This window comes from Acanthochromis polyacanthus, chromosome 20 (genome assembly GCF_021347895.1).
Source record: "Acanthochromis polyacanthus isolate Apoly-LR-REF ecotype Palm Island chromosome 20, KAUST_Apoly_ChrSc, whole genome shotgun sequence".
Taxonomy (NCBI): Eukaryota; Metazoa; Chordata; class Actinopteri; family Pomacentridae; genus Acanthochromis; species Acanthochromis polyacanthus.
The window spans coordinates 19,094,359-19,107,725 of NC_067132.1; the positions used below are offsets into that span (position 1 = coordinate 19,094,359).

General features: G+C 41.2%; 2 protein-coding genes across 2 annotated transcripts; one reads left to right on the top strand and one right to left on the bottom strand.

Annotated features, from left to right (window-relative positions):
- Positions 1–3,034: 3,034 nt before the first annotated feature.
- rpl21 (ribosomal protein L21) lies at positions 3,035–6,922 on the bottom strand. Its single transcript, XM_022195103.2, has 6 exons — positions 6,823–6,922; positions 5,606–5,684; positions 5,418–5,479; positions 4,817–4,929; positions 3,371–3,521; positions 3,035–3,159 (listed from the first exon to the last, which is right to left on the bottom strand). The coding sequence occupies exons 2-6, from the start codon at positions 5,670–5,672 to the stop codon at positions 3,070–3,072; spliced, it is 483 nt and encodes a 160-aa protein (XP_022050795.1). The 5' UTR covers positions 5,673–5,684; positions 6,823–6,922; the 3' UTR covers positions 3,035–3,069.
- A 500-nt stretch (positions 6,923–7,422) lies between these two features.
- usp12a (ubiquitin specific peptidase 12a) lies at positions 7,423–12,861 on the top strand. The gene is made up of 9 exons (XM_022195101.2): positions 7,423–7,599; positions 8,708–8,788; positions 8,883–9,096; positions 9,337–9,572; positions 10,039–10,115; positions 10,682–10,765; positions 10,868–11,065; positions 11,826–11,904; positions 11,997–12,861. The coding sequence occupies exons 1-9, from the start codon at positions 7,552–7,554 to the stop codon at positions 12,096–12,098; spliced, it is 1,119 nt and encodes a 372-aa protein (XP_022050793.1). The 5' UTR covers positions 7,423–7,551; the 3' UTR covers positions 12,099–12,861.
- Positions 12,862–13,367: the final 506 nt, after the last annotated feature.

The window sequence follows — 13,367 nt, forward strand, 5'->3', positions numbered from 1 at the left end:
TAACATTTGTCTTATCTGAATACTCCAAGAAAAATCCAGACCTTGCCAATCAATAGCAGAGGCTTTGGCTGCCAGCCTGAGCATTGATTGATTGCGTTTTGTTTTTCCACCTGTTTTTTTTCCTGGTTTTATCTCCTCAGGTTGTTGGACACTTATTACTCTGCCCCGATAGCACCCATGTCTGGAGAATTCCCTGACCTCAGGCCTGTCCAGGTTTATCTCTAAGAGGAGCCACCATTGTTCACTAAAGGATTACAGCGTCCATTCATTTTCTGTCCTCTTTTTAAATACAGACTTCATTTTCCAAATTACAGCAACTTCTTTTCATCTATTTTCAGTGCAAAATGTTGAAAATAACAGTGCCCTGGACTGATTCATCGTTGTTGTCCTCCTCCTAGCTGAGCTGTGGGCCCTATCTCTGTAAACCAGTACTAATTTGTGTAAATATTGGGTAAAGTACTGAGGTGGGATGAGATAACCCATTTGTCACATAACCAGCCAGCCATTCAGCCTCCACTGATTAAACAACACACAAGTGGCACAAACACACACACACGTTGAACCCATATTTAAATTCTTATTTTTAATGCAGAAAAATATGACGAAATCAATATGCACCAATAAATGCCACCTGTTAAGCAGTAAAAGCACTATAAATGTTAAAAATCTGGATTTTTCTAGAATCCATTCATGCACGAGACAAAAAAGTGCACAATCTCAGGGTGTTTTAAACAATTAATTGCATTTGATCATTCAAATGATGTACATAGGTAAAGATATATATTAAAATGTACTCTTTATGTGTTAATTGTACAATATCTGCTCAAAAGTGAATCATCTATCTCTAAAACATTAACCTTATTTTTACAAAATACTGTGACAAGTTAAAATGGAGTATAATCAGGCGGAAATGACAGTTCTTCCTGACTGACTAGAATTTTGACTAATCTAATCCACAGTTTACTCAGGACATTGTTGATGTATCACAATTTCAGATTTACTCTGTTGTTTCTTTCGGTATCCACGTTCTAGCTTTTGTTTCATTTTACCTCACAATGGAAAACACTCCTCACCTAAAAACTGCATAAAAATCGTATTTCATCTTTTGGGTGGATATGCATAACTAAACTATTAAAATATCTGCTCAAGCACTGATTTTAAAGTGGTACATATTTTATATTTACAACTATCTACTGTAGTGTGGAAATAAGAGAGCAAAATAATGTTATAAAGATGACAAATATAAAAAATAAATATAAATATAAAAACTTGCTATTGTGACAAAAGTCACTCAGCTGGCGAAATCATGATTATGAAAAAAGATTATGGTGGTTAAAAGGTTTTTAAGGGAGCTGCTGAGTCATGATCTGTAATGTTTGCACCCAAAAAATATACCTGAAGTCATAGGTTACAATAACGCCAAATCTATGACTATCATCAATTATTAAAATCGTATTAATTATGAAATATATGTACTCTGCATATTAAACTGCATTCTTCCTCGGCAAATATTCTGTCCTGCAGCAGAAACCTGCTGCTCTCGGTCTCAGCTCAGCACACATCCTGGTGCACACTGCCACCTACTGCAACAGCAGAAAAACTACTCATCTGTGGCATCGATTCCAAATAGAGGGCCGAAAATCTTCTACACAAACATGCACCAATGCGTATCACAAAAGTAACACCCTTTTATTTTCTTTTACCCTGCCCAACAAAATAACTTGCATTTTCTGCACCATCTTCCTAAAACTCCTTTTAAGATGCATGTTTGGTGAAGGACATGTGCAGTCAGGATTCCATCCATTAAGACTGAATGACTATGTACTGGGTCTCATTTCATTCCATTTCCAATAATTCAGGCTGATATGTGTTATCTCTGGAAGGTTTGACACATTACTAAAAATCTGAGTTGTGGCATGTGGAACATGTTTGGCTGTACAGTTTGTAATGAACATCTCACTGGTCAGACAGTGGAGTTGCAAAGCTTCATTGAACTACAAATAAATGTTTTCAGGTAATACATCTATTCAGACTACAACTGAGAATGAAGCTGTAGTGAAGTATAAGGTTGAGGTTCTTGTATCATTTTGTCATTTATTCATCCCTCAAATGTCTTTATCTGAATGCTGCACTTTTTGGCTGCATTACAAATAAAATGTTTCTATATTAAGCTGACATAATACTTATTACAAACTAGCCATCACCATATATTTGTAGAGTTTAAACAATTACTGTCCACTCTGAACAGGCAGCAGAAAATTAAACTGCAACAGAATTCCTTCTCTTCCATGCAAAATATCCCAAATGTGGGCTTTGCTGCTTTTCCTATTTTTTTTACAATACCTTGCAAAGGCACAAGTTTGCAAAACCAACCTACAACAGCACATGCTACTTATATTCAATATATATTAAAATATATATAAAAATATATTACATTATATTAAAAATATATTTCAGAATAGATCGTCAGTCCCATTCTATTACACCAAGTGTCTACTTCAGTTCTTTGAGGGAATTGGCATGTTCGGCTTTCCACATTTCCCCCCCATGCCTGTTTTTACGTACGCTACCAGTACCTTGAAGTAGAAGACCTCTAAACTTGCTCCACTGATCTACGGTTTTCATATAATATCAGGGTATCAACATTTTTACTGAACAGGAGAGACAATGATATGTATAAACTCATCATCAACCAAACAATCTTACAAGAAATTCAAAATATACTATTTGTACTTCAGTGTTTGACACCCACACATTAGATGTCTTAACATGAAGTGAAAACGCCTACTCTGCCTTCATACATGCTGTTCCATGAACCCATACAACATACTGTATAGACCTTAAAGGTAGAGGGGTACAGGTGTGAAATGCTTGTGACATGTGTGCCGGTCACTCTCAGATCGCCGGTGAAATGAAAAGTGCATTTGATTTCATGAAGCAATCAAAGGAGGAGAATCATCACGGAGTGACGGCTCATCATGACACTTCAAACATACACACCAAATGTGCAAACAGACGACAACGAGACTAGGAGTGTGTGTACAAATATTTTTAATTTTGTTGAGCAGTTTATGCCATGAACTCGTAGGGGATGGGCTCCAGCAGCTGTGGCTCATTTTTCTTGGTGCTGACGAAGTGAGCCTCACGAGGAGGAGCAGGCTGAGGAGGCAGGAAAGAGGGGAGATAAAGGTGACCAATTTAGTATTAATAAAGCCAGCAACATCATATTCAGGCTAATTACATTCACAAAAGAAATTAAACTGTAGAGGGTTTTCCGACATTTCATTTAGTGGCTGTCACAGAAGATTTTATGAGCACCCATGCATCATTTCCCATTCAGCTCAACCAGTCATGTGAAATCTGTTCATACCTGGCGCTTCAGCTCGACCCAGCTGCCCTTCTGCTTGGCCTCCAACTTCTTGCTCTCGTTGGCTTTGACGCGCTGCAGAAAACTGTCCCTGCTCTTTGAGTGCTTCACATGCTCAATGCGCACGTTAATCCTCTTGGCCAGGATCTTGCCTCTGAAAGAGCCAAAGACGTAAAATAAATTCACAGCAAATGCATAAAAATGAAGCAAACCAGGAGATAACTTTAGCTGAAAGTTTAAATAATGGTGTTGTGATATCTGAACTCCTCTGCTGTCTCCTCAGTGCATCCCCAGGTCAAAACAGAAAGTTCGGCTGGGATGCTTAAGGATCAAGTACTTTTCCCCACGTGAATGACCACCGAGGACAGAGAGGTTCCAGGTGGCAAAGTGAAGATGGGGTTACCATCCCTCTCACTAACTCGAGCATAAAAGAAATTGCACAACAAAGATTTGTACGTCCACACAAAATTTAAACATGCTGAGAACGATCACAAAAAGGACTGTCAACATGGACTTGACATATCATTTTTTTGCAAAAATGATCAGAAACTCATAATCAGAGCAGGATAGCATCCTTCGGTCATAGACAACATCTGTGAGTTGCATGTGACAACACAAAATGTATACTGAGTCAATAGAAACTTTGAGGTAGAAATGTGCGCAGAATTCTACTTGTAGGGGGGTTGTAATTATTCATTGTGGATTTACTGATGATCTAGTGCCCTGGTAGTTGAGATAATGATGAGTTGTCATTTTGTCATGATTCATTGCACATGGGTTGGTCACTTTGCAAAAGTGAACCAAATACACACCAAGCAATACTCAGTGAGTATCTGCACAATTTGAGAATGGGTTTTGAAGGCCTACATAAAGGCCCAAAAAAGGCCACCATTGTTAGTCCAGTGAACAGCATCATGCCACGTCTATCACATGAACGACGTCTCCGGGCACTGGGTATGGTGGAGGCCGGTTTGAGCTACAGTGATGTAGCCAGGCGTATGGGCTGTTCCCAACCCACAATCAGAAGCCTGGTCCAAAGCATGTGCCGACGGATTGCTGCCTGCATCGAAGCAAATGGAGGCCGTACTCGGTATTGACTGTTGTGACTTTGTGTTTGGCAGGTGCCGTTTTCTTTTGTGAAATTCTTTATTTTGAAATCATTCTTGAAACTTTAGATTTTTGTTTCTGTATGCCAATATGCTAAACAAATGATTCATATGAAGAAAATCCAGTTTCGGGCTTCAAAATAAAAATTATGTTGAAAAATATGGTCTCAAAGTTTCTATTGACTGTCAGTGTATATCGGACTACTTGATAGATCAACTATTTGCTAAATGCTAGATTATATTACATTGTGGGAGGTTTTAGTGCTCTGGTGTGCATCAGCCTAATGTCACCCAAGTGCATATACCCACACATGTAAATAAACAAATGCCTCTTCATACTTACTTGACCTGCTTGTTGACAATGATGCCGACAGCATGTTGGGTTACATTGTAGACACGTCCTGTTTTGCCGTGGTAGCATTTATGAGGCATACCTTTCTGAATGGTACCTGTGCCCTGGGAAGGGAAAAAAAAAAATCACATTTCATGACAATGTCACAATAATAAGCAACAAAATTGACAACTGTCATCTGATCCTTTTTGCTATCAGTCTTCACAGCAAGGAACTAATTAAGTATTTAATCTCCTCAATTGAGCCAAATGTGAGGAAAAACTGCTGCTTTCCTTGCAGTAATTTTTTGATACAAAACAGCTCAGCATTTCCTTTTTCTTGTGCAAGTAAAACGTTCTATTCAGATCCACTTTGAACTCAAGCTTGCCTCAATGTAGCGTCTTAACATCACTTGTTGAACCAAGATTACATTTTACGCATTCGCCAACTAGTCTCGATGAATGAACAATATTGTAGAAAAGGCCCTGACTCTCACCTTACATGTTTACAAGTGACAACACATCGTTCACATGCAGGCCTGACTTTGCCACGCAGTTTAACTCGAGGACCTTCTAAACAAATTGAATCTAGTATATTTTTTGCTATGTCTTACCTTGATGTCAACAATGTCGCCCTTCTTGTAGATGCGCATGTATGTGGACAGAGGGATTGGGCCTGTAAAGTACACAAAGACAGTTAGCTTAAGTCTAGTTGTTACAGTTAATTAAGTACACTTATTGAAATAGGCAATTTACCCACTCTGCAGACTGACACAAAAACAAAAGTTTAAACTGCACTCACCATGTTTGCGGAATTGCCTGCTGAACATGTACCTGGTCCCCCTCCTCTTGCCTCTGGTGTTCGTCATGATGCCTGATTACTGAGAAAAAAATACATTGAACTTAGTTATGATAGAGTCTGAAGATTATCTTTAAATGTAAACATTACACATAAACAAAACTGAGCCATACACTAGTAATAAGATCATTGAATATTCAGTTTGAGTAATCTAAATAATCCATTACTAGTTTCTAAAATATGAATATTTACTATTTTAGAAAATCTTCTCTATAACCGTAGACTTAATATTTTGATTTGAGGACAACATAAGACATTTGAAAGCATCACCTTGGGCTCTGGGAGAAACTGACATATTATAGACCAAAACAATTAAACAAATAATCTGGACAACTATTCGCGGATTCAATCAACAATCAAAACAATCTTTAGTCACATCCCAACTGTTAAAAATATTTGTAAATCACATTCCAGTAAAGAAGTATATTGTCATCTCACTGCACAGAATGATGGGAACTTAAGAAAAAAACTGTCATTATCAGAAAATGCTGCCCGATCGCAGTGTGAATTTTTTGGCATAATAATAAAAAAGGATGATATCGAGATTCATCATATATTGACAACAAAGCACGACATGACTGTAACCCATAAATGCCAACACAGGCTCCATGCATTAATGTCAAACAAGCTTAAATTAGGCTTTTACTATTCTAACAGCTGGTGCGAGTGATTAATAAATGGAGTTGAATATATCCCTCACACACGCAAAGAGAAAAAGTACTTCAATTTCACGTAAGACAAGAAATCTGTCAGTTAGACTAGCGTTGTACTAAGAAATATAGGCTAAGTATGCTCAAGCTAGTACATCATATCCTCCCAGGTTAGGCAGAATTTGCAATTTTGCAGTCTTGCTAAATGAAAGTGAGCGTCATCCAACGATAGACTTCAGGTTAATTTAACTTTAAGTATTAGCATAAGGGTTACAGAGGATAATAATGTTTCTACTGTGCGTTTCTCTGCCTCGCAGGCCCACATGGAGAGCCACGCCGCTGGTCCTGCTCACACTAAACGGACAATTTCACTCTCTGGACCGTTTTTTTTTGGTCAGTATCCATCCACTAAGTTGTAAGGGGGTGTTGCGGAACGTTCACGAACGCACTTGTACACGAATTAGACGAAAATAAAGCAGAAAATATAATTGAAAACGGAGAAGATCTCACCCCGGGTCACTACAAGATGGCGGGTGCGGCGGAAAGAGAGAGCTGAGGACCCCAAACTCCGCCTTGTGAATCACAATTGAGGCAGGCCGTGACACCGCCTGAACTAAATGAGTAAAAACAGCGAGAAGATCAGCTAATTTCTAGATTGTAATAATGGTTTAAACCGCATAATATCTCTATGATCTGGTCCAAGACCAGATGTAAAGAATGAAGACCGTGTGATTTTTTAAATTTATTTTTGGCACAGTTTAATGTCGCAGTCTATGTGACAAAAAAGCGGACAGTATGTCGACAGCTCGTTTTAGAGGTAATATTGCAAGAATTGATGTGACCGTTAACAAATTTAATATTGTATGCGTTGGTGCAGATGTATTTCACAGCTATTGTGACAGTACGCATGCGCAAAAGTATAGCAAGGCTAACCTTTAATCCCTTCAACGAGATAAATATAATATTTTTAAAAATAAATTCGTTTGTTTCTAATGGACTAATAAAAGACTATAAACTAGAAGTGTCCAAAGAGTGTGCGAAAGAGAGAAAAACGCTCTGTTTTTTTTACCGTCTGTGATTGAAGCGAAAACGGAAGTGAGCCGCAGTGAACGCTCTCGTGCTCCTGAGCTGTTGGACCTTCCGTCGCGAGCTCAGCAGAATCTCCTGCCTGCCCTCACGCAGGGAGCCAGCCCAGTCTTGTCAGCGCGCGGCGGTGTGGTGGAAGATGGCGCTAGCCGAATGGAAATCCTAATGACAGTCTCCAAATTTGCCTCTTTTTGTACCATGGTGAGTGCACGGCAGCCTCGCACCGGCGCCAGTCCAACCGTGGGGCGACACGGAAACTGCGGCCGCGCTGCTGTTGGCTTTTTAAACCGAGGAATTACAAATGAAGGCAGTTAATTCTGGTGCCCTGCTAGCCAAGCAGTTTTCCGTCTATAGCCAAGCAGGCAGCCACCCACTGCCTTTCTCCGCTCTCTTCTGTGTTTTGGTTGTTTGTGTTTTTGCTAACTGCAGTGGACTCATGACTGCTTTTTAACCGTAGCGTGACTATTTATTGAGTTAATATTATTCTCAGCTTATCTGAGCACGGTGACAGTGCACCTGCTGCAACTGGGGTTCACAGCTAACTAGCTAACGTGAAGGTAACTAAAGCTAAGCCAGTGTTTGAGCTCGCCAACAACTGGAGCACAGCTGGGTAATGGGTGACTTCACACTGAGCTGCGATTTATCTGCAGTATGTGTAGGGAAACAATGAGCAGAAGGGCTAAGTTGCCGTTTTTGGCCTTTGACAAACTACCAGATATTATTAACGCAGGCAATGACGACATTGTTTAACATTAGCTGCGCAGTTGTGGATCCGCTCCAGGTCCATGTCCACTCTGCACAGTTTGTTGCTGTCTGCACATCGCATCGGAGCCTATTCACCCTCACCAAATCACACTACGGGGATGTGCGTTTTCCCAATCAGCCGACGAGTTATGTGCAAACTTCCAAAATCTCTGTGCTTGAATAATTTCTGCGCTGACACATGCGATTTTGTCATCCCGGCTGACTTTTGCATTTAAAAGCTTCCTGCGATGAGTGTTAAGTACCGGCCAGGGACATCCTAACTTTACTGTCAGGTAAAAATTATGCATGCTTTTAGCTCTAATGGCAAAAAGGACAGAGTGGAGGTGGTACTGGGGCAAAAACCTAGCTGTGGAGCTTTAAGCACCCATTAGTTTTTTTGTTTTATCACAGCAAAAATGACCTTGAAAATGTCAAACTGCTTGTATCTAATTTCTGCATCTACATGCTGATGCAGAGGTAGTGCTGATGTGTTTATGTTATTGCTCTTTTCAAAATAATAGATAAGAGGGGGAAAAACATATTTGTTTGCTTTGGGCGTTTACAGGGCGCCAATGCCTCTGCTCTGGAGAAAGAGATTGGATCTGAGCAGTTTCCGGTCAATGAGCACTACTTTGGCCTGGTCAATGTAAGTAAATAGAAAATGCAGATCAGTGTTTGGATACAGCTCTAACTAATGTATTCTCACACTGAATCTCCCATGTGCGTTGTATGATTTTTAGTTTGGGAACACCTGCTACTGTAACTCGGTGCTGCAGGCCCTGTACTTCTGCCGGCCGTTCCGGGAGAAGATCTTGGCGTACCGCAGTCAGCCTCGGCGGAAGGAGAACCTACTCACCTGCCTGGCCGACTTGTTCCACAGTATTGCCAACCAGAAGAGGAAAGTGGGCGTCATACCACCCAAGAAGTTTATCACACGGCTACGCAAGGAGAATGGTGAGAGTAAACACATCGACTGAGGACATTGTTGTGTTCAAAAGAAGCCACAACAGAGTGTGAAATCATCACTTTTGCAACTCATCTAAAATTCCTTATTCCATTGTTTCTCCTCATTGGCTGCTGACTCTTGCAGAACTTGCAGACAGCAGGACGTCCTGCATCCGGTAGTGCCTGCTGAACTTGTACAATAGCTAAATTGCGACACTGAAGTCTCTCTCTTTCTGTTTTATTCCTCAGAGCTGTTTGACAACTACATGCAGCAGGATGCCCACGAGTTTCTGAACTACCTGCTCAACACCATTGCTGATCTGCTTCAAGAGGAGAGGAAGCAGGAGAAGACCAATGGCCGCCTTGCCAACGGCACATTGGACTCCCAGAACAATAACAGCAATGCCACACCTGCTCCCACCTGGGTCCACGAGATCTTCCAAGGCACTCTGACCAATGAGACCCGCTGCCTCACCTGTGAAACGGTGAGATGCATCGTCCCTGTCCCCAAATGCAACATATTATCTCACCAGAACTCAAGTAGTCCCACTGATGCTTTCAAGAATCAACAGACTTACAAGCATGAAGTTTGTAGATGCAGCCTAAGCTTTGTATGTTATAATTTCTGCGTGTGTTAAAATAAAAAACAGAATGTATCTCCTTTGCGCCCCCACAAGTCACATCCTTTTCCACGGTGTAAGTTGATCCATTCCAACCCCACTGTTTTTGGAATAGCATCCCAATTTCCAAACATGATATCCCGATTTTCCTACCTGGGTCTGGTGTGCACTTAGTGTTTTTAATGATTAGAATGATACTTTTTACTGCCATGACGACATTAAACCTCTTATCAGTAATTTACCAAATTGATTAGACTGATGCGTTTCACATTTATTTCGGCACTGGAGGCTTTTGGTTTGTCATAATATATATATTTTTTAATCTCATTAGATAAGCAGCAAAGATGAAGACTTTCTGGACCTTTCTGTGGACGTAGAACAGAATACCTCCATCACACACTGCCTCAGGTAAAGCAACACTGCTGTATGCAGAAGCACAGCTGCATCAGAATGAGCAGCTGATCAACAGAAGCATTAACTACCAGTTAACTTCCACAATTTATCACTAGTTCGGGAAAAAACAACACTTATTTGATGGTTCCAGTCTCTGAAAAGGGAGGATTTTGGGCTTGTTTTTTGTCCTACAGTGAACCGATTTTTCTGTTGGTTTTGGACTGTTGTTCAGACCTCATACGGACATAAATTTATCAAATTGTGATTGATGGTTTAACTCTACAGATAATATAAATAGCAAGATCGGATAATTTAGGTCTGTTCTTTTGAAATATTCAAAAATGTTACAACCAGCTCTTTCATAAAGTGCTAATACTACTTGATGTTTGTATGATGCTGCTGGACTTTCAATTACGTTTGGGTCAAGTTTCAAAAACGCTTTCACTTGATTAAGAACTTGAGGTGATAATCACACCCTGCTCTGTGTTCCTCCTTAAACTGCGCAATGAGAATGCAGTCGAGTATTTATTTGTAAATGCAGAGTTTAAATTGATCTGTTTCCTCTTCGTGTTTCCTCTCAGAGGTTTCAGTAACACAGAGACTCTGTGCAGTGAGTACAAATACTACTGTGAAGAATGTAGAAGCAAGCAGGAGGCACACAAGAGGTCAGTATGAAGGTTCACTCTTTATCTAAGGAATATTTTTGTGTCTTCGTGTGTGTGGTTGTATGTTTACACACAGTTTACTCTGAATTTTTTCATATGTAGGATGCGTGTAAAGAAGCTGCCTATGATCTTGGCTCTGCACCTGAAGCGCTTCAAGTACATGGAGCAGCTGCAGCGCTACACAAAGCTGTCCTATCGCGTCGTCTTCCCCCTGGAGCTCCGCCTCTTCAACACCTCTGGGGACGCAACCAATCCTGAGAGGTTATACGACCTGGTCGCCGTGGTGGTGCATTGTGGGAGGTGTGTAGGTGAACGCAGTCAGAATACAAAACCTTTTAACCGTCTCCACAGAAACCAGAGACACGCAGACAAATCATTGTTCTAATAATAGAATGTGTTTGAACCTCTTGGCACAAGAGTAAAGGTACATTACAATGTAAATCACATCTCATGGGAGAAATCGCACACCTTCATCCATCATTGCTCAGCTGTGCCGTACTTTTTTCTCTTCAGCGCTGCTTTGACCCAGTGTGAGTGTAAGTGGGAGTTAGTCTGTCTGTATTTATTCAAGGTGTTTTCCTGCTTTTCAGCGAGTGCAGGCTGAAACTGACTGCAGCACTCCATGACTCTGATAGGAAAATAATTAAAAGGTCAAACTTGTCTAGAGTTGAGCAGTGAGCTGGGAGTTCAACAGATGTAAATTATAGCTGACTCTTCTCCTCTCCCTTCAAGCTAAACTCCTCTTTAAACTCTGGCTGAGGTTAAATTCCAATCAGGGAGACGTATTATGAGCCTATATTTAACGTAGTGTTTCACTTATAATGGTGTCGTGACAGTGTTTAAATAACAGTATATTGAACTTATGCAATTAATAAATAATCTCTTCTTCTTGGCTTCTCATAACGCACATGGTTCTGAGAAGTAGTCCTTTCTAACATAATGAGTATAAACTCCTCTAAGTGAGAGCCATGGGTGTGTTTAGCCTCTGTTGTTGGCTGAACAGATTGTGTAGGTTCCGCTTGATACTGTGGGGCTGATTCAGTGTTTAATTTCTCCACAGTGGTCCAAACAGGGGTCACTACATTGCAATTGTTAAAAGTCATGACTTCTGGTTGCTGTTTGATGATGATATTGTGGAGGTGAGTGACTTCATGTGTTTAAACTTCATTCAGTGTTGACACTAGGCGCTTCTATTCTAACCCTGCTTCATGTCTCGTTTGTGCTCTTGTAGAAAATTGATGCACAGGCCATAGAGGAATTCTACGGCCTCACTTCTGAAATCTCCAAGAACTCTGAGTCGGGCTACATCCTCTTTTACCAGTCCAGAGACTAAATGCAGACCCTGGTGCTTGACCACTTAAACCAGGAGAAATGCTCCGTTTCCCTCTTTGTGGGGAGCAGCAGACTGCAGACACGCAACAGCAGCTCGCACGGTGTCATACCTGGCCGCACAGCTGTAATTCATACCTGTGCTTTTACGCACTCACTGCTGCAGCTCAGCCGTGGAAGTTTCCCCCCTATGTACCAGCCGACCCCCGCTGGCCCCCATGTGCCCCCTGCCCCCTCATCCTCCGCCGCTGCTGCTGCAAGGACAATGAGACGATAATGAATGAAAACTGTCAAGATTGTTTTTAAAAAAGATGCTGAATGAGGGTTGTACAGATGTTGGTTGGCTGTATGAGTGGCGTTCTAGTTTTTGCCTTGGGTGTAGGGTGAATGGGTATTTAATAATTCATATGATGTTATATGGCCCGGTGTCTTCACCTCCCACCATGTTATTCTGAACTGGGATGTTCTGGGAATGGATCGTGTTTTTGATCATGGATGTAAAGAGGATGGGGAGGCAGAGGGGGTGTCCTTACACCGGGCTCTGTATTTCTACAGTGTACAGAATGGTATTTGTATAAATATTACAAGAAGATAATATTATCATTGGAAAATGTTAGACCTTGAGAAGATGTATTAACACTATGGTGCACTTTTGATACTGTTTTGTAGGTGTTGGCAAGCTTAATGTGAGGGTTTGCTTGAAAAGGCCTGTTGTGAAGCGATCATTTTCTGTTTTAAAGAAAAAGAAATAAAGCCAGTAAGATTGAGGCAGGGTGTGCTCTCTTTTCTGTGTCCCACAGGTGCGCAATGATGACTCATAGCCGCTCCATGGCGCCCCTTAGCGGTGCTGCCTGGTATCTCTGCTTTCCCCCCACTGCAACAGGAGCTATTTTTATCCATTCAGCCCAAAAGGCAGGTGCTTTGGAGAGAGAAAAAACACCGACATACTGCTTGATCAGCTGACTGTGGGCAGATATATGCACATCAGCAAGTGACCCGCCAGCCGAGGTGTCGTGGAGGAAGCGGGGAGAGAGATGTGACAGAGAAGATGGAGGACAGAGGAGAAGGAGAGAGGGAGGGAGGCTGGTGACACACATCAGGGTTGCTGTTAATAGAACAGACGGGACAGGAATAGCAGGGCAAGTCAAGTCTCTGCCTCCAGCATCATCTGAAACTGGAGTCAGGCAGCATGAAAAAAATATCACTAAAAGTAACAAATCACTGTGCATCCTGGATTAAAATGTATCGGATGTGGCACAAATGTTGCAGCCCA

What these genes read in the sequence shown, in the direction of transcription:
- rpl21 (XM_022195103.2), bottom strand. Translation starts at nt 5,672, where the DNA reads ATGACGAACACCAGAGGCAAGAGGAGGGGGACCAGGTACATGTTCAGC. An exon ending in CAGGCAATTCCGCAAACATG is followed by an intron (nt 5,480 to 5,605) that starts GTGAGTGCAGTT and finishes TGTACTTTACAG; the next exon opens with GCCCAATCCCTCTGTCCACA. An exon ending in GGGTCGAGCTGAAGCGCCAG is followed by an intron (nt 3,160 to 3,370) that starts GTATGAACAGAT and finishes CTGCCTCCTCAG; the next exon opens with CCTGCTCCTCCTCGTGAGGC.
- usp12a (XM_022195101.2), top strand. Translation starts at nt 7,552, where the DNA reads ATGGAAATCCTAATGACAGTCTCCAAATTTGCCTCTTTTTGTACCATG. An exon ending in ACGGCTACGCAAGGAGAATG is followed by an intron (nt 9,097 to 9,336) that starts GTGAGAGTAAAC and finishes TTTATTCCTCAG; the next exon opens with AGCTGTTTGACAACTACATG. An exon ending in GTGGTGGTGCATTGTGGGAG is followed by an intron (nt 11,066 to 11,825) that starts GTGTGTAGGTGA and finishes ATTTCTCCACAG; the next exon opens with TGGTCCAAACAGGGGTCACT.